The 20,096-nt window shown below is 54.3% G+C and overlaps 3 protein-coding genes across 4 annotated transcripts; all 3 read left to right on the top strand.

The window, feature by feature from the left end:
* The first annotated feature begins 65 nt into the window (after positions 1 to 65).
* LOC144195007 (cilia- and flagella-associated protein 77-like) lies at positions 66 to 3,197 on the top strand. Of its 2 annotated transcripts, XM_077714313.1 has the most exons (7): positions 66 to 239; positions 378 to 454; positions 529 to 601; positions 1,565 to 1,805; positions 2,300 to 2,399; positions 2,794 to 2,898; positions 3,035 to 3,197. In XM_077714313.1, exons 2-7 carry the CDS (start codon positions 404 to 406, stop codon positions 3,083 to 3,085), a joined length of 621 nt encoding a protein of 206 aa, XP_077570439.1. In that variant the 5' UTR covers positions 66 to 239; positions 378 to 403; the 3' UTR covers positions 3,086 to 3,197. The 2 variants fall into 2 exon arrangements, with proteins under 2 accessions (XP_077570439.1, XP_077570440.1); XM_077714314.1 differs by lacking the exon at positions 66 to 239 and having other exon boundaries at positions 248 to 454.
* A 674-nt stretch (positions 3,198 to 3,871) lies between these two features.
* On the top strand, positions 3,872 to 10,285 carry LOC144195803 (formin-binding protein 1-like). The gene is made up of 18 exons (XM_077715648.1): positions 3,872 to 4,011; positions 4,895 to 5,010; positions 5,094 to 5,144; positions 5,434 to 5,581; positions 5,651 to 5,713; positions 6,067 to 6,165; positions 6,276 to 6,290; positions 6,360 to 6,488; positions 7,107 to 7,253; positions 7,498 to 7,677; positions 7,798 to 7,989; positions 8,132 to 8,146; positions 8,223 to 8,332; positions 8,685 to 8,817; positions 9,074 to 9,159; positions 9,243 to 9,406; positions 9,494 to 9,649; positions 9,963 to 10,285. The coding sequence occupies exons 1-18, from the start codon at positions 3,955 to 3,957 to the stop codon at positions 9,989 to 9,991; spliced, it is 1,890 nt and encodes a 629-aa protein (XP_077571774.1). The 5' UTR covers positions 3,872 to 3,954; the 3' UTR covers positions 9,992 to 10,285.
* A 1,223-nt stretch (positions 10,286 to 11,508) lies between these two features.
* Positions 11,509 to 20,055, top strand: LOC144195003 (disabled homolog 2-interacting protein-like). The gene is made up of 18 exons (XM_077714305.1): positions 11,509 to 11,606; positions 12,295 to 12,424; positions 12,603 to 12,775; positions 12,850 to 13,121; positions 13,265 to 13,473; positions 13,751 to 13,895; positions 13,985 to 14,129; positions 14,219 to 14,455; positions 14,702 to 14,894; positions 15,070 to 15,284; positions 15,546 to 15,637; positions 15,740 to 16,132; positions 16,554 to 16,858; positions 16,953 to 17,066; positions 17,131 to 17,253; positions 17,861 to 17,940; positions 18,305 to 18,392; positions 18,499 to 20,055. Exons 2-18 carry the CDS (start codon positions 12,359 to 12,361, stop codon positions 18,667 to 18,669), a joined length of 3,021 nt encoding a protein of 1,006 aa, XP_077570431.1. The 5' UTR covers positions 11,509 to 11,606; positions 12,295 to 12,358; the 3' UTR covers positions 18,670 to 20,055.
* Positions 20,056 to 20,096: the final 41 nt, after the last annotated feature.

Genomic DNA, 20,096 nt, shown 5'->3' with positions numbered 1-20,096 from the left:
CGTCGTTCGCCTCTTCTTTTTTAAGTGACTTTAAATCAACATCCACTTGAAATAACTAAAATCTTTAATTTACTGTTATTAACAACTCTGGACAGGAAATGACGCATGAGACCTGGAACGAAACAAAACATAAGGGTCTACTTGTTTTTGTTTGTGTGTGAGTGTGTGTGTGTGTGTGTGTGTGTGTTCTGGTAACTATAGCAACATTGCAACGAGTGCCTTGAACGTCAAACGTCAAAGTGAGTGGTCGACCCGTCTATCAAGCTTACACCACGCGTTGAATTGTCTTATTCAGTCGTGACGTCAGAGTGACGCCGGGAACCGCAAAATGGATACATATTTGGAAAACGGAGCATGAAAATTATATATTTCTTCAGGAGACTGGCTTTCTCGGCAGCATAGGATGAACTCAACTGTTGTGGGCGTGGCCGGGGAGACCACGCGGAAAGTCAGGGTAAACAAACTCGACTGTGACGTCATAAGAATCCTGACGACGACGCGTGTATTGATGTGTGTCCGTGTGTTTAGAATCAATCCACGATTCCATCTTTGCCCCTGGGAGACGGAGTCAAGTTGTGTAAAGAAGGGGGCGTGGCAGAAGGTCACACACACACACACACACACACACACACACACACACACACACACACACACACACACACACACACACACACACACACACACACACACACACACACACACACACACACACACACACACACACACACACACACACACACACACACACACGCACACACACACATGAAAAGAACTTTTGATGCCCCTATCAAAATGGCCACCTGTAGACAATGCGTTGAGATTAAAATGAAGTCCTAAGCAACATACTTTTCACTTTTTGCGGTCCCATGGCACCTGCCATTTGCTCATAGGCCGCCATCGAGGGCTGTAGACGTCCAATCCATTTGAAGTGAGAGCGAATGAACGTTCCTTCATCCATCCAAAATCAATGCTTTGAAATTGAGATATTACGAGCTCACTCTTAACGGAGATATTTATATTAGAGCCGACACCTCAGGAAGTGACTTGAACTAAACATGAAGTGATCTGGGATGAATTGAATTGAATGCTTTTATTGTCATTAACCAAATACAATGAGATTTAAAGCTTTCACTGCATAGTGCACAAATAATAACAACAAACAGACAAATGGGCCAAAATCAGGAGGAACGGGCTGTAAATCCACCGAGAGTGACAGAAAATAAACAGAAGTAAACAGAAGTGACCTGGGATTGCCCCAAAATCAACACCAAGTAGAGGAAAATCATCAGGAAGTAAATCAATATAGTGGACAAGGAGTTGGACGTCCATCATCATCTTGGGAAGGGCAACAAGTCCTTTATTTTCTAGGGCAGTGAACAATACTGGCGGACATTTTGGGTGGGGCAAAACTACATCCCTAAAATACTGTAATAGGTGTGGATACAATACTTGCATCGACACTGAACATTTTTTGAATCATTCCAACTCCGTTTTTATTCATTTGACTTGTCTGTCCAATATGATGCCCTCTGATTGGTTTGTTTGCATTTGTGATAATGTATAGTCTTGTCAAGGTGGCGGGTCCATTCTCAGCAGGAAGTCCGAACCCCCCGTCGCCCAACCGTCCCCGACTTTGTGGCCCTCAACCAAGAAGCGGCCAAGTCGGGTCACGTGACCGCCAAACAATTCAGGGAGTATAAAGCGCAATTGGGCGCGGCCAATCATCTCCCCACCCCTAAGACGCCGAGGGGCAGGGCTTCGCAACACCTGCCAATCCCAGACATCACCTTCGGGATGAAGAACAGGTTGGACCACATTCAAGGTTCCTTGGGGTCTCACACTTGGTTGCGTTATCTATAAGGCAACAGGAAGTGGCCCCGAGACACTTCAAAATTAACAAGGAAGTTGCCCACAATCAACAGAAAGTAGTGAGCTGAAAATACCCCCAAATCAACGGGAAGTGAGCCAGACTTGCCCCCCTACCCATTAGGAAGCGACCGCAGATAGACAAAAGGCGAACAAGATGTACAGTGAGTGTTCAACAGGAAATCCTTTCCTATTGATTTGAGAGCTTTCTGGGGCCATCCATTGGACTCTACCTGTTGATTTGGGGGCCATTTTCCGCTCACTTTCTGTTGATATCCCGCCTCCTCAGTTCGATGATATGTGTACAAAAAGGCGGCCCTGGATGCATTGAGTTTGAGACTCTGGCTCAAGCGTAGGAATGATGAAAACCACTATGATAATGATGACGATTTCAGATGATGATAATGATGATGACGATGACAACTTCCCTCAGGGCGTCCTCTCCCATGTTTGACATTTTGGCGCACGAGTACGGCCGCCGATGGACGCAGGAAAACCTGAAAGCTCGCAGCGAGTACGAGAGACGCCACGCGGTCAGTATGCCGGAATTAGTTCCACCTTTTAAATATTAAGACTTGAGATTTTTTTTCTCGGATATGCATATATTGATTTATTTTTTTACAAGCCCGAATGACACTTTCAACGATTCAAATCTTGGTTGCCATCTTGGCTTGGTCAGACACTCTTATTGACTCGGAATGCGTTTGATAGAGCCTTGTTGCGTTTGAATTGAAATCCTTCCTTCCCGGCCCAAGTCCATGCACTGACTTCTGTTGGGAACGTAGCTCTGCCATTGGGAGGCCATACAAAGTCTGTCGGTGGGCCCGGCGTCGTTGGTCGGTGTGGCTTTTGCAACGCATAAATGTGTGGCTTTTGGCAGGCAAAGGGCCGAACGACTTACATGTGGCTTTCACGCTGTCCCTGCAGGTCAAGTTTCCGCCCTTCGCCCACACGCGGGCTTCTATACTGCGCAGCAACGCCGCGCCTCCGCTGGTCAACGTCCATCCGCACACTCGCAGCCGTTACACGCAGGCAAGATTAAGATTGTATTGGAGAGCATCGTTATTGTTGTGAAACAACTGAACGGGAGATTTCTTTAAATGTCATTTTACTTGTAAAATGACAGTAAATACATAGGATTCAATTCAATTCTTGATGCTCCCTTCAGGTCGGCCCCGCCCTGGACACCTGCAGGAAGCACCTTTCCAGCACCATTTAACTGTGAAGATAATAAATCATTAGTGAGCATGTTTAATGAAAAAAAAAGCTAAATATCATATCAGTATTTCATTTGACTACATGACAATTTAATAAAATGTGCTTCCTGATGAGTTTAGTGTGTATTTGGGAGTCATTTCCTGTTGATTTGGGCCATTTCTAGGTCACTTCCTTTTTCATTTATCCAGGCCCACACACAATGAGTTGTATTGAACCATAACGTGGTCAAAGCTCTACCAAGTCAAAATGGGCTGGGTGTGGCTCCTGTCCGGCTTTCAGAGCACGTGCCTGCCTGCCTGCCTGCCTGCCTGCCTGCCTGCCTGCCTGCCTGCCTGCCTGCCTGCCTGCCTACCTGCCAGGCTGTATGGCCCAGGTCTGAGCCTGCCTACCTGCCAGGCTGTATGGCCCAGGTCTGAGTAAAAGTCATTCATGTCAGCTCTTTCACATGGTTGGCCTCTGGATGCAAGTGAAGGGTTAGGCCTGCCTGGCCCTCGGGTATTAGGTTTAGTCTCAAGTTATGCACCAGCAAGCAAACAGTACACTAAATAATGAGGATGAAATGATATCACCACAAGTTTTCCTTCAAATGTCAAAATGCAAATCAAAAAAGGACATGGTCTGGTATACACTTGTTCAGCGCTCTTCCACTTTGTTTTTAGCGACTGCCAGCACTAGGTACAGCCGTGCGCATGGATGCTGCTCGTTTTTTTTTTGTTGCAATCCCAACGAGGCGGGACATTCCCTCAACCTGGCACCCTGTCTTTTTTTCGACCGACACAATGAAGCGGCCACTGCGCATGCTCAGGCGGGCGCACTCACGCACTCACGCACGCGAGCATCCCTTTTGCACGCGCGCGCAAGCACGCACGGATGGACGGACGGAGGAGAGGAAGCGACATGAGCGTCAACTGGGGTACCGAACTGTGGGTACGTAGTCCAAAAGGGTCAGGGAACGGACGGGACAGTTGGCATGGCCCGTCTTGCGTCACATTGCACTCACGTGAAGGACGTAGGGCCGCCTCTCGCGTGCACGCGCCTCAGCAGGCTGCGGTAGGGGGAGATAGGCACGCGGATGAACGAGGCGAGGCGACGTCGCTCGTTCATCAGCGAACGTCTGCATAATTGGACGGTTAACGACAGAAAATGACCTACAGGGGGCGCTATAGCCGGGGCTTGCTCAACGCCGCTGTGACGTGACTGATAACGGTTTCTGGGGGGGGGGGGGGGTTTCGAGGGGGTTGTTTATTTACATTTATTTGTGAGGACTAGGGCCGGGAGATATAATAATAATATTTAAAAAGTCCATTACAAAAGAAAGGCTGACGAATGTTACCTACTTAAGCAATGTTTGTGTGTTACTGTCACTTTTCCTGACTTTTTCCTAAAGGGCATATACTTTGGTAAGTACTATTATACATCACTTTTTTGTTGTTGTTTTTTTGCATTCCTTACATACGTTTGCGCCGTCACTTTCCACCAATTATGAGCAAAAAGAGCAGTTCTCATTTCGCATCGAGTTTTCCACTCTCTACGTTGCACCGTTTGGACAAACTTAGCCAGAGAATCTTAACACACACACACACAGATTCACACCCCCATAAATCGCGCTTTATAAGGATTATAGATTAGGGAAAAAAAGGAACTAATTTCCATCAAATCAACAGCAAGTGACCCGTGAATGCCCGCAAATCAATAACCTTACTGTCGATTGAGTCTAACCCTGGCCTACTATACCAAATACTTTGAATATTAGGTATTGTTTTTAAAAAGTCTACTGGAGTAGTTTTTCTTTCTGCCTCCCCCACCCCAGGACCAGTTTGAGAACCTGGAGAAACACACCGGCTGGGGGATCGACTTCCTGGAGAAATATACCAAGTTCGTCAAAGAGCGAGCCGACATTGAACTCAACTACGCCAAGCAGATCAGGTGATTGGCTGGCCAGCTGGCCAGCTGGCCACACACTTTAGCCGCTCTGTCCTCCATGTATTGAGCCCCAATTGTTCACGCAGGAGCCTCTCCAAGAAGTACCTTCCCAAGAGGAGCCGAGAAGATGACAGCAGGTCAGACGTTCCTAGAGACGGCGGCTGTGGAATGTGGCGCATTTCTGGGCACTTGCTGCTAATTTGGGGGCATTTGGAGCGTTTTTTTGGTCACTTCCTGCTCTTTTGGGGGCATTCGAGGCGTTGGCGGTCACTTGGTGCTCTTTTGGGGGCATTTGGGGCGTTTTTAGTCACTTCCCGCTCTTTTGGGGGATATTTCAGGTGGTTTCCTGCTGAATGTGGTGCCTTTTATTAGAAAGTGACTGGAAAGGAGTACACGCTTTAAGGCGATTTTCCCGGCCTCCGTCAGGTACACATGGTGCGCGGCCTTTAGCGCCACGCTGGGGAAGCTGGGAGATCTGGCGGCGCGGCACGAGGAAGTCGCCGACGACCTCAACGGCAACGTGACCGACGACCTGGGCAGGTTCGCGCAAGAGATCAAGGCCGAGAGGAAGTCGGTAAGGTTGCGCTGGCCGCGCCAGGGCTTTCCTTTTTCCCACCGTGCCTGCCTCTTGTCCCGTCGCCAGCTTTTTCAAGATGGCCGCCGTGCCCAGCAGCACATGGAGACTTCCTGGAAGCAACTGGAAAGTGTGAGTCGGAAAAAGTCCAGTGGCATGATAAATCCATACTCTTCACCCAGCTCCTGTTTATTTTGCTGCCTTTTTTTCCCGCTAGGATATTTGTTTGTCACCTCCTGTACATTTGGTCTCTTCTTCCTTTACATTATGCAGCATTTCCGCTTAGTCTTACGGTATTTCCGGGTCATTTCCTGTCTCTTGAGGGCTATTTCAGGTGACTTCCTTTTCATTTTGGGTTATTTCATCTCACCTCTCGTTCATTTGGGCCATTTCGGGAGGAAACGGAAGAATATACATTGTAAAAAAAATGTAAAAAAAAGCAACAATTGAATGAAGGATGAATCGAGTTTCCAATGTCCTCGCAGAGCAAACGTCGTTTTGAGCGGGACAGCAAAGAGGCGGAGCGAGCGCAGCTAGCGTGCAACAAGATGGACGTGGACAACAACGTGGACGCCAACGACAAGGTGACCAAAATGGCCGCCAGACCATGGCTAGCTTTGACCGGCTTTTGGAGTAACTAAACGAGTGTAATCATGGGGAAACGCCCCCCGTCTCTTTGCATGCGTGTCGGCAGCGCTGCTCCTTCAAGGTAATGGAAAGACTTGAGCGGCGGAATTGTTCCAGGGACGTGTCGTCATTGCCATTGTATTTCTTTCAGGCTCGCCAGGTGGCGCAACAAAAGTCCCAAACGGCCCAAGAGTCCAAGGAGGAATACTTGAAGACTTTAAAGCAGTTCAACCAAGACCAGCATGAGCACTACCACAAATTGGTGCCCGTCATCTACCAGGTGAAATGAGCGCTTGTGCTCGTCGCTGATGCTGTAGATGACGAGGCGGGCAGGTGACTTGTACAGTCAGTCGTACGTATCTCTACTTACCAATGCCTCTAGGTCCCACATTTTCAGCTTGGGAAATCTTTGATATGCTAGTGAGGGACTGGAGATACGAAAAAAAGATTCAAGTAATGTTTGTGTCAGATCGCTTGGAACAACATTTTGGTCACTTCCTGCACGCACCCACGGCGGCCCTCGAGGACCGGGTTTGCCCATCCGGCCCGGTTTAGTTGGTAGCCGCGTGAGGACCGTGGAACCAATTAGAGCTTTTACATTTAATTGTAGCGCTCTACTTGGCAAATTTCCAAGTTACCAAAACAGTTCTGGAAGCAATTCATTCCGTAAGTAGGGCTACGACTGTACTGGAGTCTACGGTGACATTGAATTGAGGTTATTTGGATTTTCTTCCGATGACTCCATTTTTGGAGAAATGTGAGTTGTCTGGAAGCTACGCTACTCTTTCCTAAGAAGGTGTTCATTGTGCCCGACTTGGTATAAAAACCCCAATCAGAAATGACAGCAGTTCTTCAGCACTGGAGTATTGTTTTCAGAGAATTCTTTTGGACTTTTCAGCGCATCCAGGAAATGGAGGAGCGGCGTATCGAGCGCGTGGCTTCGGCCATGCGTTTGTCGGCCACGGCCGAGAAGAAGTCCCTCCCCGACCTGGCCCGCTGTTTGGACGCCATGATGGACGTGGCCCAAAGCGTCCGGCCACAGACGGTGAGCGGAGTTTGCGCCCGTGGCCTTGTCAATTGTGGGCTAATGCCTTGTCAGACTTGGCTTCCAAGCCATTCTGTGTGCTTTTGCCTCTGCGACAATGGATCCATTCATTTTGACTTTGGCTAAAGACGTGGCGATGATCCTCATTTTGAACAGATCATGTTCACGCTGGTGTTTTGCCGCTCTCTGTTGCCCCCCGCAAGTCTATTCTTCTATTCCCTACACGACTTTCCTACGGTTTCAGGACACGCGCTCGGTGGTGAGCGCCTTCAAGTCCGGCTTCGAGCCACCGGGTGACCTGGACCCGGAGGACTTTGGCTGCGCCTCCATGAGGCGGAGCGTCTCCGAGTCCAGCTACCTGGACCACCGTGTGGAGGGACGCAGACCGGGCAAGAAATTGTGGCCTTTTCTCCGCAAGACCAAAGTAAGCCCGGCCCCGACCGGCCCCGCCCGGCCCCGCCCGGCCCGGCCCCGTCCGACCCCGTCCGACCCGGCCGCCTCCCGCTTGAGCCATCCCCCGAGCCAGCCTGAACCTTTTTTATAGCTGCTGAACCTGCTGTCGTCGCCCCGTCAGCCGCCACCGCCGCCGCCCGCCTCGCCTTCTCCCGGGGACGTGGCCGGGAGTCCCCTGACCCCGCCCCCGTCCGTCCGGGAGCCAATCGCGCAGCGCTTCAACGACCTGGTTAACTCCGGCTCCCGGACCAGGAAGCAGTGCCTGAAGAATCTCAAGAGAGGGGTAAAATGTGCCCATTTTGCTTTGATTGACCCTTCCGTTTCCAAATTCCCAAAATATATTGACTGAAAACATTTTAGGCTTGGCATGCATGTTAGCGTCGCCATTAAAGCTCTTTTCTCCGTTGCTTCTTTTTGACGGACAGCTGTCACTCAAACTGGTAAGTCAATTGGGCGCCTTTTGGGGGCGTGGCAGTGGGCCGCCGTCAACCTGCGAGCTTTTGGCCACGCTTTCAGGGCTCCGCCCCATCGGACTGCAGCCACCTTCCGGCCGAGCAACGGCGGAAAAAACTGGAGAACCGAATCCACCGCATCGGACGAGAAATCTTGAGGGAGCGAGAGCAAAGGCGAGTCAAGCGGCTCACTTAGCTATGCATTGACATTGATTCTTTGAGCGTCGTCGTCGGGCTCCAGGCTAGATGACCTTGCTCTACGCTACCTTGCGCTATGCTACGCTACGATGCCTTACTCTGCGCTACGCTACGATGCCTCACTCTGCGCTACGCTACCCTGCCTTACGCTACCCTACATTATGTTACGCTACGTTACGCTACCTTATGCTACGCTACGTTACGCTACCTTATGCTACGCTACGTGACGCCGTGTTAGGTTTCCTACATTATGCTACGCTACGTGTGGTCTCAGGTTGTCTCGGCGTTGTTTTCGCGCTAGCCTAACTTTGGCTCGCTCTTGGTCCAGAGAGGCCCTGGTGAAGATGAAGGCGGTGTATCGTCAGAACCCCGGCTTGGGGGACGGCGCCGCCCTGGAACCACGCCTGGACGAGGTCAGACGTAGCTTGCATGGGCTGGAGGAGGAGCTGAGGAACAACCAGGTAGGTGGCCGTAGCGCCTCTTTTGGATCCAAATGTCTCGTCTCCGGGAAAAACCCCAATACTCCTACCGGACCACGCGGGCTCACGTCAACTAGGACCGAGCCATCGTGGCTCGCTCTGACGCTGCTGAAGTGGGCTCTTGGGATTGATTGATTGATTGCTGGCGATGGAGCCTAATCCACCAATGCAATTGACGCCAAATTGTGCCGCTGTGGTTTGGACACCCCTCACTTCTTCTTTGATTCCTTTTTTTTAGGCATGGCTGGCGGAGGCTCGGCACGCCCTGAGCGCCGCCTGTCCGCCGTCTTCCCGCTTTGCCACCAGCCCAGACAGCAGAGAAAGGTGAGCAGCAACTTCAGTCGAACCCAAAACCGCAAAAACGGAATGTTGGCGCGGTCTGGAACTTTTTCTCCGCTCCACGGCAGTCCCGACGGCAGCTACGCGGAGGAGCGCGAGGGCGAAGTCCGCTTCTCCAAGTCCAGAAGCTCCGACTTTGACGACGACGACGACGACGCCGCCGCCGACGACTTTGAAGACGAGGAGCCGCTGCCGAGCATCGGAACTTGCAAGTCGCTCTACCCTTTCCAAGGTAGGAAAACCCAGAGCCGGGCCCCAAAAGGAAAGGGAGGGCGCCGAAGAGCGGCACGATGAAAATGACCCCGTCGCCACGCCGCAGGTCAAAACGAGGGAACGCTGTCCATGTGCGAGGGCGAGCTGCTCAACGTGGTGGAGGAGGACAAGGGCGACGGCTGGACGCGCGTACGCCGGAACGCCGAGCAAGAAGGATACGTGCCCACCTCCTACATCAAGGTCCTGCCGGTAGCCGACAAAGGTCCGCCCTCCGCCAGTGGCGGCGGCTTCTTCGGGGCCGTTCCACTTTTTCATCTCCGTCAATAAGAGGAGTTTCCACTGGCCAATTTTGCCAGGATTTTGTTTTCAAGGCAGCCCGGTTGGGTGGGTGGTTAGTGCGTCGGCCTCACGGCTCCGGGGTCCTGGGTTCAGTTCTAGGTCGGTCCACCTGTGTGGACTTCCGGGTACTCTGGGTTCCTCTCACATTCCAAAAAAGTCAGAGAAAAAGAATGAGACAAAGCCATATCAATAAGTCAATAAGTTGTGCGCGTGTGTGTGTGTGTGTGTGTGTGTAGGTCTGGTGCAAACTGGCCGTATGGTGTGAAGAAGAACCGCTTGAGCAGGAAGCCAGCCCATCCAAGGTACCGGACGACAGAAGCCTTTGATTGGCAGTCCACATTTGGAGTTGGGGCCCACATCCCCCTGCTCACGATGCGTACGCTATGAACCTGGGGTTTTCCCACCGTACGCCAGGACTGGGTTTTCCACACGAGGTGCCAAGTAGCAAAAAAAAAGAAGAAGAAAAAAAAAGAAACAAGGTTTGAACCGACCGACTGTCGGCGACGGGCATCCGATCGCTTTGACGAGGGGGGGCGCCGGCGCAAAGTGAATGCTCCTTGGTTGGACGGGACCTCTTTGAGTGATCCACACACGGACAAAAGTGACCGAAAAGGTGGGCCGTTCCCATGGAGTCAAAAGTAGCCCACTATTTGATGGGCGTCCGCCAGTCCCATCGGAAGCCACGCCACCGCACGGACGTCCTCCTCAATCGTCACGGGCAACCCGGAGAGTTAACGTGGCGGAGCTTTTCTGAGGAAAAGCCAAAGCCGCTTTGACGGAGCAACAGCGTTGACGTCAGGAAGTGGCGCCGAGCGCGCGTCTCCATGCGGACTGCCCGGCGAGCCCCGCCCCCCTTCCTTGTTGTCGTCTTGGCCTTTGGCGTGAAGCGCTTTTCCTTTGCTTCCTGTAAGTTCCTTCTTCCGAAATAAACCATAACCTGGGACCTTGACCTCTCTTTTATTGTCAAAGTGCCGAGGGACTTGGATTTTCTCCTGGTGAATTGGGTGGAAAAAGTCAAGTGCGGCGGGCACGCCGGGAACAATGGGCTGGCAGCCACCGGCAGGTGGGTGCGTCCGGGTTACAATTAGGGGGTTGTGCCTAGCCCTAACGCTACCCGGCTATCTGCACGCCGAGCTGCCACAGAGCGGGTCACTAGCTTAGGGTTAGGGATAACCGTCCTGAAAGAAAACTGTGGTGTATTCCAACCCATTAGGGTTGGCAACACGGCTACAAAATTCTTCTTCAATACAGTACAAAAAACAATCGGACTACAAGAACAAAATCGTAACATGAATACAATTAAAATGACTAAACAAATCGAGATTAGGGTACTACTGGGAAGATTTTTTTTTCATTTTCACTTTTATTTTGGGGAGCCCTAATAATCCATCATAGTTATTTCTACTGACAAACGGCGGGGGGGGGGGGTGCAAAACAGCATCCGACGCTCCTAGTTCGAACGGAGGACTGAAGTAGTAGAAGAAAATGTCGTCTGCATTTCCTTTAAAGATGGAAAGTAGGGCAGGATCCCTGGTGGGAGGGGCCGCTTGGGTTGCCAGGTGGAGCAGAGTAGTTCATTCATTGGCCCTTCCCAGCCCAGACCACCAGACGGCGAGCTGAAATGAACAGGCAATGTGCGGGTTCCACCCCCTCCCAATCTGGCAACCCTGGCTGGCTGATGCTGATGCTGGAACCGCAACATCAGTAGCTAGGAGACACGCGTACGCACACACATGCACGCACGCACGCACGCACGCACGCACGCACGCACGCACGCACGCTCGCAAGATCGGCAGGTTGGTCACTCTCCCTCATTTGTGTCCGTCCAGTCATCGTGAATTTCTAAGCGGTCCTGCTTCTCCTCCACGAGACGATGTTTGGTGAGTATATATATATATCATTCTCCTTTGTGCTCTTATTCGACGCGCCATCCGCAGTGCGTGTCGGTGCGCGAGACTGTGCGCGGGTGCAGATCGCCGCGCCGCTACATTAGCATGTGGCTAAGCTGGCGGAAATTCTGATGCGCACGCACGGGAAAAGATCTGGTGTCTGCCGCCGCCCTCAGACACCAAAAGGAAGCCTTCAGATGTGGATGCTTCCAGGTCAAACATTAGTCACGTCTCAAGGCCAGAAATCATCTCTCTGCCTAGAGAAATCAACTTTTAGACCACTACCTATCGACACCCCGACTTGGATGGGAAAGTCGCCCCTACCAACATGGCCGCCCCGAGGTCATTCCGCTCATTTTCATGCTTGCGCGAAAATGACTTGAGCACTGCTTTTGAAGTGGGAGGCTGGTCAACGGACAATGTTCGTTGGCCGTCGGCCCTCCGCCTTCAACGGATTGGACGTCTAGTCGGTGGCATCCAGTTTCATCATAAAAAAAATAGATGTGAAGGCACAAAAAGCTCCAAAACAACAAAAAGTGTTGGAAAAAAATGTCCATGGCTAAGTCCTCTGCAAAACAAATGGAGCGTCAAAAATGTCCCTGGTCATAATGAATCTGAAAATAGAAAATAAATATTTTTGACCTGTGAATTTTGCTGAGCGCAATGTCAATGTGTCCAGGCGTGCCGTGCGCCGTGGCGGCCGGGAGTCGCTGTTAGGTGGCGTGGCCTCTTCCTAGCTGAAAATGGACCAATCGGTGATCATCAAAGCCGTCCACTCCTCGCTTTTGGGGCAGGACTACTGCTTCGAGGTAAGTAGTGTAGTCTACTCTGTCTCTCTCTGTCTGTTTGTCCTGTCGGAGGCTAGCGTATTCTACACCAGCCTATGAGAGTAGTGTAGCAGCCGTCACTTGTCTCTCACCGGGCCGTTTCCGGGCCGTTTCCGGGCCGTTCCCGGGCCGTTTCCGGGCCGTTTCTTCCCTCTCTCAGGTGACGGCTTCCACCGGGACCAAGTGCTTCTCGTGTCGCTCGGCGGCCGAGCGCGACAAGTGGATGGAGAATCTGCGGCGAGCCGTGCAGCCCAACAAGGACAACAGCCGACGCGTGGACAACCTCCTCACGCTCTGGGTCATCGAGGCCAAGGACCTGCCGCCCAAAAAAAGGTGGCGCAAAATTGTTCCCGCAGCAGAAAGATCCCGAGGCCCACGCATTTTAAAACTCCGACTCCCCCCTCCAGGTACTTTTGCGAAGTGTGCCTGGACGACAGCTTGTACGCCCGCACGTCCTGCAAGAGCAAGACGGACAACGTCTTCTGGGGCGAACGCTTGGACTTTGGCGGACTGCCCAGCGTGGATGCCGTCACGCTGCACGTCTACAAAGAGACGGACCGCAAGCGCAAGAAGGACAAGAGCAGCTACGTGGGGCTGGTCAACATTCCCGTGGCCGCCGTCACGGGAAGACAGCTGATCGAGAAGTGGTACGCGCTCAGCACGCCCAGCGCCGTCCGAGGTGAGACGGCCGCCGGGGAGGGCGCTGCCGGGAGGGCGCCGCCGGGAGGGCTCCGTCGGGAGGGCACCGTCGGGAGGGCGCCGACTTTCCCGTGACGGCAGGCCCGCCTCAGGTGGCCCGGTAAAAGTCCGCCCTGTCGGCAGGGAAGTCCGGCGTGCCCACGGTCCGCGTGAAGGCGCGCTACCAGAGCGTGGTGATCCTCCCCATGGAGCAGTACAAAGAGTTTGCCGAGTTCATCAGCGCCAACTACCTCCTGCTCTGCAACACCTTGGAGGCCTCCATCGGCCTGAGGGCCAAAGAGGAAGTGGCCAAGGCGCTGGTCCACATCCTGCACAGCACCGGGAAAGCTAAGGTGAGGTGAGGAGGTGGCGCTCCCTTCCTCCTTCTTCTCGGCCCCCTTCGGGCTCACTGGCATCGGCTGATGCCAGCTAGGGAGGCGTGGAGGAACGGAGGGAGTTGGGTGGACGATGATTGACCGAGGATGGGGGAGGGGGGGGGGGGGGTTATTTTGGTGGCTATTTGCCACCGGCTCTCGCTCTGGGACACCTCCGGCTCACTAGTCTGAGCGACGAGCCGCGTGAGCCGCAAAGGTGACACTTGGCGGCGTTCCCGCCGCTCGTCGTCTCCAGGACTTCCTCACCGACTTGATGATGTCGGAGGTGGACCGCTACCGGGACAACGATCAGCTGATTTTTCGAGAGAACACGCTGGCCACCAAGAGCATCGAGGAGTACTTGAAGCTGATCGGACAGAAGTACCTGCAGGACGCCTTGGGTAAGCCGGCTGAATCGGGGCCCCTCGGGGCCACTCTGCCGCCGGGCTGGCTCTGGGGCCGACGCTGAGCGTCCGTCCGGCGTCTTCAGGAGAGTTCGTCCGAGCTCTGTACGAGTCGGACGAGAACTGCGAGGTGGACGCGTCTCGCTGTTCCAACTCGGAGCTGGCCGAGCATCAGGCCAACCTGAGGATGTGCTGCGAACTGGCCTTCTGCAAGATCCTCGACTCCTACAGGTGGCGACCACGCCGCCGCCGCCGGTCCCGGGAAGCCCCAACTCCGGCGCTCAAGTGGCCCTCCGCCCTCCGTCCCCGCCCCTCTCCAGGGTGTTTCCTCGGGAGCTGAAGGAGGTTTTCGCCTCGTGGCGTCAGGAGTGCGCGCGGCGCGGCCGAGCGGACATCAGCGAGCGGCTGATCAGCGCCTCGCTCTTCTTGCGCTTCCTGTGCCCGGCCGTCATGTCGCCGTCGCTCTTCCAGCTGACCCAGGTCTACCCGGACCAGCGCACCGCCCGCACCTTGACACTGATCGCCAAAGTCATCCAGACGCTGGCCAACTTTAGCAAGTGGGTCCCTGTGCTTTTTGTTCCCGACTAGACGCGTGGCCATTGGGGGGCAGAACCGTCCCTCCCCTCCTCCCCCTCCCGTCCTTCCCCTCCTCCCCCTCCCGTCCCTCCCCTCCTCCCCCTCCCGTCCCTCCCCTCCTCCCCCTCCCGTCCCTCCCCTCCTCCCCCTCCCGTCCCTCCCCTCCTCTCCCTCCCGTCCCTCCCGGCCGACCCTTCCAGATCTCCGCCCGTCTCGCCGCCCGGCAGGTTCGGCAGCAAAGAGGAGTACATGCTCTTCATGAACGACTTTGTGGAGCGGCAGTGGAGCAGCATGCAGCGATTCCTGCAGGAGATCTCCAACCCCGAGGGACTCAACCACAGCGCCGCCGGCTTTGACGGCTACGTGGACCTGGGACGGGAGCTCTCCTGCCTGCACGCCTCGCTGGCCGAGTTGGATCAGGTGAGCCCCGGACCCGGCAAAATCTTATCGCCCTCATGGGTGGACACGTAGGAACCGGTCCACGGCGAGTAGACTTCCGATCCGTGGGAAGGCCGGCGTGGCGGCCCGGGAGCGTCGGCCGGGTCCGACCGTAGACCTAACGACGACCCGTCCGTCCGTCCGTCTTTTGCCACAGTCGTGCTTGTCCAAGCTGAATCCGCTTCCCCGGATCTTGAGGGACGTGTCGGCGGCCCTGGTTAACCCCGGGGGCGGGGCTCATCCCGGAAAAGGCGCCTCGCCCGAGCGCCGGCGCTTGGTGTCTCCGCCTCCTTTGTCCCCGCCCCTTTCTCCACCTCTGGCCGCCTGCAATCCCTCCCTGGGCCAGCAGCGCGGTGCAGGACCGGACGGCGGGTGAGTGTCCGTCGGGCCAAGGCTCGGGGCCTTTGACGGTGGAAGTGGGCGTGTTTTGGATTTTTTTTGTTCTCGTTACGTGGCCACTTTTTTTCCAGAAGGTGGTTTTCTTTTGGCCGTATTTCAATAGATTAGCCACGTGCTCTTTCTCTCTCTCTCTCTCTCTATTTGTAGTATACAGTGGCAGTGCCTTCCCAGTATCCCACTGGCATGTGTCGCGCTGTTGCTACCGCTACTGTTATTTTTTGTCTTTCTTGGCAGCCCGTTGGACTTTACCCGACTTCCGTCGCCGACCCCCGAAAACAAAGATTTGTACTTTGTCACGAAAGGTTCTGGCCTGCGGCCGGCGTCGGGTGAGCTCAAATGGACAAACCCCGCCCGCCCGCCCGCCCCCGGCCGGTTGGCCGGCTCGGGACCTCTGACCCGACGTCAGCCCCCGCCTATTTCCTCCTCAGACTCGCGCGGCTCCCCGGCACCCAGCTCGTCCTACTCGGAGCCCAACGACGAGGCGGCCTTCGGGAGGGCGGGGCGGGAGCTGAGCGCCGAGGGGCGGAGCCTGTCCCTGGTGGACCTGCAGGACGGCGACGCCCCGGACGACGGACACTGGGGGGGGCCGGGGCTCTTGCCGCTGTCCTTCCAGAATCCCGTCTATCAGATGTCGTCGCGTCGGCGGGCCGAGGCCCCGCCCCCGGAGGGCGGAGATTCGGCCGCGCCCAAGCCCGCCTTCCTGACGCAGATGCAAGTGGGCGTGCCGGGTGGCGGGGAGCGGGGCGAGCGCCTGTCGGGGCTGTCCGGCAGCAGCAGCGGAGACGAGCAAAACCGGAGAACGCTGTCGGAAAACGCCCCGGGTGAGTGGTCTTCCTTTTGGCTTGACGTCGGGTCCCCTTCCTTGATTTCCTTGGTCTGAACCCCTCCACTTCCTGCTCCCCTTCCTTGATTTCCTTGGTCTGAACCCCTTCCACTTCCTGCTCTCCTTCCTTGATTACCTTGGTCTGAAGCCCTCCACTTCCTGCTCCCCTTCCTTGATTTCCCAAGTAGCCCCACTCCAAGCTGTAGGTTTGCACCCCCCCTGCTTCTTGTTCATTTCTGCATGTTTTGGGACCTTGTGCCCCTCACTTCCAGTACATTTGCATTCATCTGTGAGTCACTTCCCGTTGATAACCCTAACCCATTTACAGATAGCTTATTGCACACGGTTGCCCGGTCATGATTGGGTCACTTCCTGTTGATGCGAGCTCTATCCGTCTGTCCCCTCCACAACCGACCCAGCCACTTCAGTGGTCGGCGCCGTCCCTCCTCGCCAGAACTCTTCGGGCCCCCAGCGGCGCATCGACCAACCGCCGCCGCCGCCCCCGCCGCCTCCGGGTTCCTCGGCGCCCCCGCGGGGCCGCACGCCGCCCGGGGCGCTTCCACCTCGCCCGGCCTCCGGGAGCGTGATGTCGTCCAGTCCCGATTGGGCGAGCGGTGGCAATGGCGGCGGTGGCAATGGCAATGGCGGGGGGCACTCGCGTCTCCGCCAGGCCTCGTCTTCATCCAAAGGCGACAGTCCGGAAAAAGTGCGCTCCGGCAACAAAGTGCGTGAGCGCGCCCACCTTCGAGTGGCTTTTGAAGAGGCTCTTTGAAGCCATTAGCCTTTGAAAACTGCGTGTCTTTCTGGCCTTCCGAAAGGCGGCGTCTCCGTGCGCGCTGGACCGCACCGCCGCCTGGCTCCTCAACATGAACTCGGCCAGCGCCTACGGCGAGACGGACGACGATCGCCACGACGACGCCCTGGCGGAAAAGGTGAGCCGGCCGGCCGGCCCGCTTTCCCGGCCCCGCGCTGACGGCCACACCCACGTCCCGGCAGTACCGGCAGGACATCGCCCTGCTGCAGGAGAAGCTCCGCGTGGCGGCGCTGCGCCAGGAGGAGTGCGAGTCCCGCCTCCTGGTTCAGGACCAGCAGAACCAGCGCCTCCTGCAGGAGTACCAGGTGTGTAGCGGGCCTAGTTTGCGTACTAAGCTTTTGGGTGTGTCGGAGGAGTGGGAAAGTTGGGGGACGAAGACTGAACCGCGGGCAAGGGCTCTCCTTAACCTCTGTGGCTGACCTGACCCCTTGGTGTAAGGGTTAAGATTTCCACACGGACAGCTTTTTACTGGAGCCACTTTTACTGGTTTGGCTTGGGGCGCAGGAATGGGCAAAGCGGTGCTGAAAAGCTGCTGGGTGTTTGCAGCTTTTTTTTCCGAGCCATCCAGCACAAACACCCACCCAGTTGAAGCAAGCCGGCTTGTGCCGGAAGTAGAAGCACCAGACTGCACTGGTAGAACACCACAATTGTGGAAAGGTTTCCTCTTAAGGGATTGGAACAAAACCCTTCATGCCATCCTTTGCCTGGCCCTGGGTTAGAGGGTTGGAGTTACAGTCTGCCACGGCTACTTCTCCGTCTCGCGCGCCAGCGGGATTGTCGGAAAGCTCGCGGAGTAGCGTGGGCCGAGGTTTGACCTCGTGGGTAGGAAAGGTCTTGGCTATATCTGACTTGAATGTTCAAAAAAAAAAAAGCCAAAATTGCACCTCAAGAGATTTCCCGTGACCCCTTCAGGCTCGGCTGGAGGACACGGAGAGTCGCCTGAGGAGGCTTCAGGATGACAAAGATCTCCAGATGAACAGCATCATCAGCAGGTGAGCCCTCAATTGCTCGCTGCGTCCTACAAATCCACCATTGCTATTCCTTCTTGCTATTGGGTGCACATTTGGATGTCAAATGGCCGACGGCGGCCACGGGAACTGAGGCCTTGCGCCCGCAACCACGTGATAGTCACGCCGTTGGGCTATCCGGTCCGATACGTAGAGCAGAAAACCAGGTTTCTTCCGCAGTACAAATTTGACGCACGGCTAACCTGATTTTGAAGTCACCATACTCAATGAGCGGGTGACCGTTGGCATTCTTTTCAAACCAAACCATAAGCGACTTGAAGATTCTTTCCGTGTGCCGCAGTCCGCATTTGCGCGCTGTTCACGGGCTGCTCTTTGGGGCTTGTCGCAGGTTGATGGCGGTGGAGGAGGAGCTGAAGAAAGATCACTCGGACATGCAGGCCGTGGTGGATTCCAAGCAAAAGATCATCGAGACTCAGGTCTGCTCCGGGACCGATGCCGTTTACCGTGTGGGAGGGATCGGCGCAAACGTCGTTTGCGCTTACTCGCTCGTCTGTTGCTCGCTCGCTCGCTCGTGTGCGACAGGAGAAGAGGCTGGCCCACCTGGACGCCACCAACGGTCGCCTGATGGCGGCGCTTGCCCAACTCAAGGAGCGCTACGGGGTGCCGCAGCAGAGGAACGGCCTGTCGCCTAGCAACACGTCCACCTTGCAGATCACGGAAAACGGCGAGTTCCGCAATTCGGGCAACTGTTGAGCGCGCCGGTGACCTTTGACTCGCCGTCCGAAGGACGGTTCCATCCTTTTGGAGGGAGCCGGCCGGCCGGGATTGAAGCGGACGGTTTGGACGGACGGACGGACTTTCTGTCTTTTCGATGGTTAGCTAGCGTTAACTCAACTGGGTCACTGTCGGCCCGGACCATTTGCGCTCTTTGGTGAAAGGGGCGACTCCATTTTGACGCCAATAGACGTCCAACTTGTTTCAACCGGCCGTTCAAAGAAGTCGGACGTCAATTGCCGGCAGAAAATAAATCAATCAAATTCCCAGGGGAAACCATAAACTTGCCATATTCTTCTTCATTTCAGTAGCGGGGCCGTGCATTTCCCGGCTGGGCCTTCGGGGGCGCTACCTGGAAAATCGGTGCTTCTTAACCTGGCTTGGGTGAGTCCTTATCGGGGGTTCGCCGGAGCCTCTGACGCGGAGCTCCGGACACGCGTCTATACGCCATCACGAGACATTGATTGGCCAATCAGTGTTGTGAGGAATTTATGGATCTTGAATTTGGGAAGAAAAAAAAAAAACAATATTTGAGGCTAACGTAGGGTTCAGCAAATGCGAATATATGAAAGTGCTGGGCTTTGCTCGCCGCCTCAAACCAGGTTAAGAATCAATCCAACCCTCAATAACTATTTGATGGCTGTAAAAAGATTGATTGCAGCTATAGCGGCGACACATAAAAAAATAAAGCATCCATCATAACTTCATCAAATAGAAATATTATTTAGGAAAATTAACCCCATTTTACTCACCCAAAATCAGTTTCATTTGTCCACAAACTCCATCATAACAAAAAAAAAAAATCCAGCATTCATAATAACCTCATCAAACTGAAATATTATTTAGGAAAATTAACCCCATTTTACTCACTCAAAATCAGTTTCATTTGTCCACAAACTCCATCATAACAAAAAAAAAATCAAGCATCCATAATAACCTCATCAAACTGAAATATTATTTAGGAAAATGAAGCTTATTTGACTCACCCCAAATCCCTTTGATTGGTCCACCAAATCCCTCCTCAAGAAGATTTCCACGACTGATGTGGTAGAGATTATCCGTGCGTTTGAGTTGCACCGAGTTCTTTCGTATCGCCATCGAAGCTAAAGCCGATGCTGAAAGTGGATTCTGTTCTGTGGTATATCTGGCAGAAGTTTTGCTTGGATTTCGGGCTGAAAATGTCCATTCCCACTTGAGACTGGCTCGCAAGCTTCCCAGTTGTCCGACTCCAGCCTTTCTTAAAAAGTCCGCCTTGAAAACGGCTTTGACAGAAGACCAAGGCCAAGCGAATCCATTTTCATTGTGGATTGACAAAAGCACTACTAAATCAACACAATAATAAACTTGCTTATACAGCTGGCTACAGATACAGCTTGCTAGCTCTAGCTTGTGTGTGCGTGTCTGTG

This window comes from Stigmatopora nigra, chromosome 4 (genome assembly GCF_051989575.1).
Source record: "Stigmatopora nigra isolate UIUO_SnigA chromosome 4, RoL_Snig_1.1, whole genome shotgun sequence".
Classification (NCBI taxonomy): Eukaryota; Metazoa; Chordata; class Actinopteri; order Syngnathiformes; family Syngnathidae; genus Stigmatopora; species Stigmatopora nigra.
Note: the sequence above shows the minus strand (reverse complement) of the source record. Positions and strands in the feature narration are given on the sequence as shown.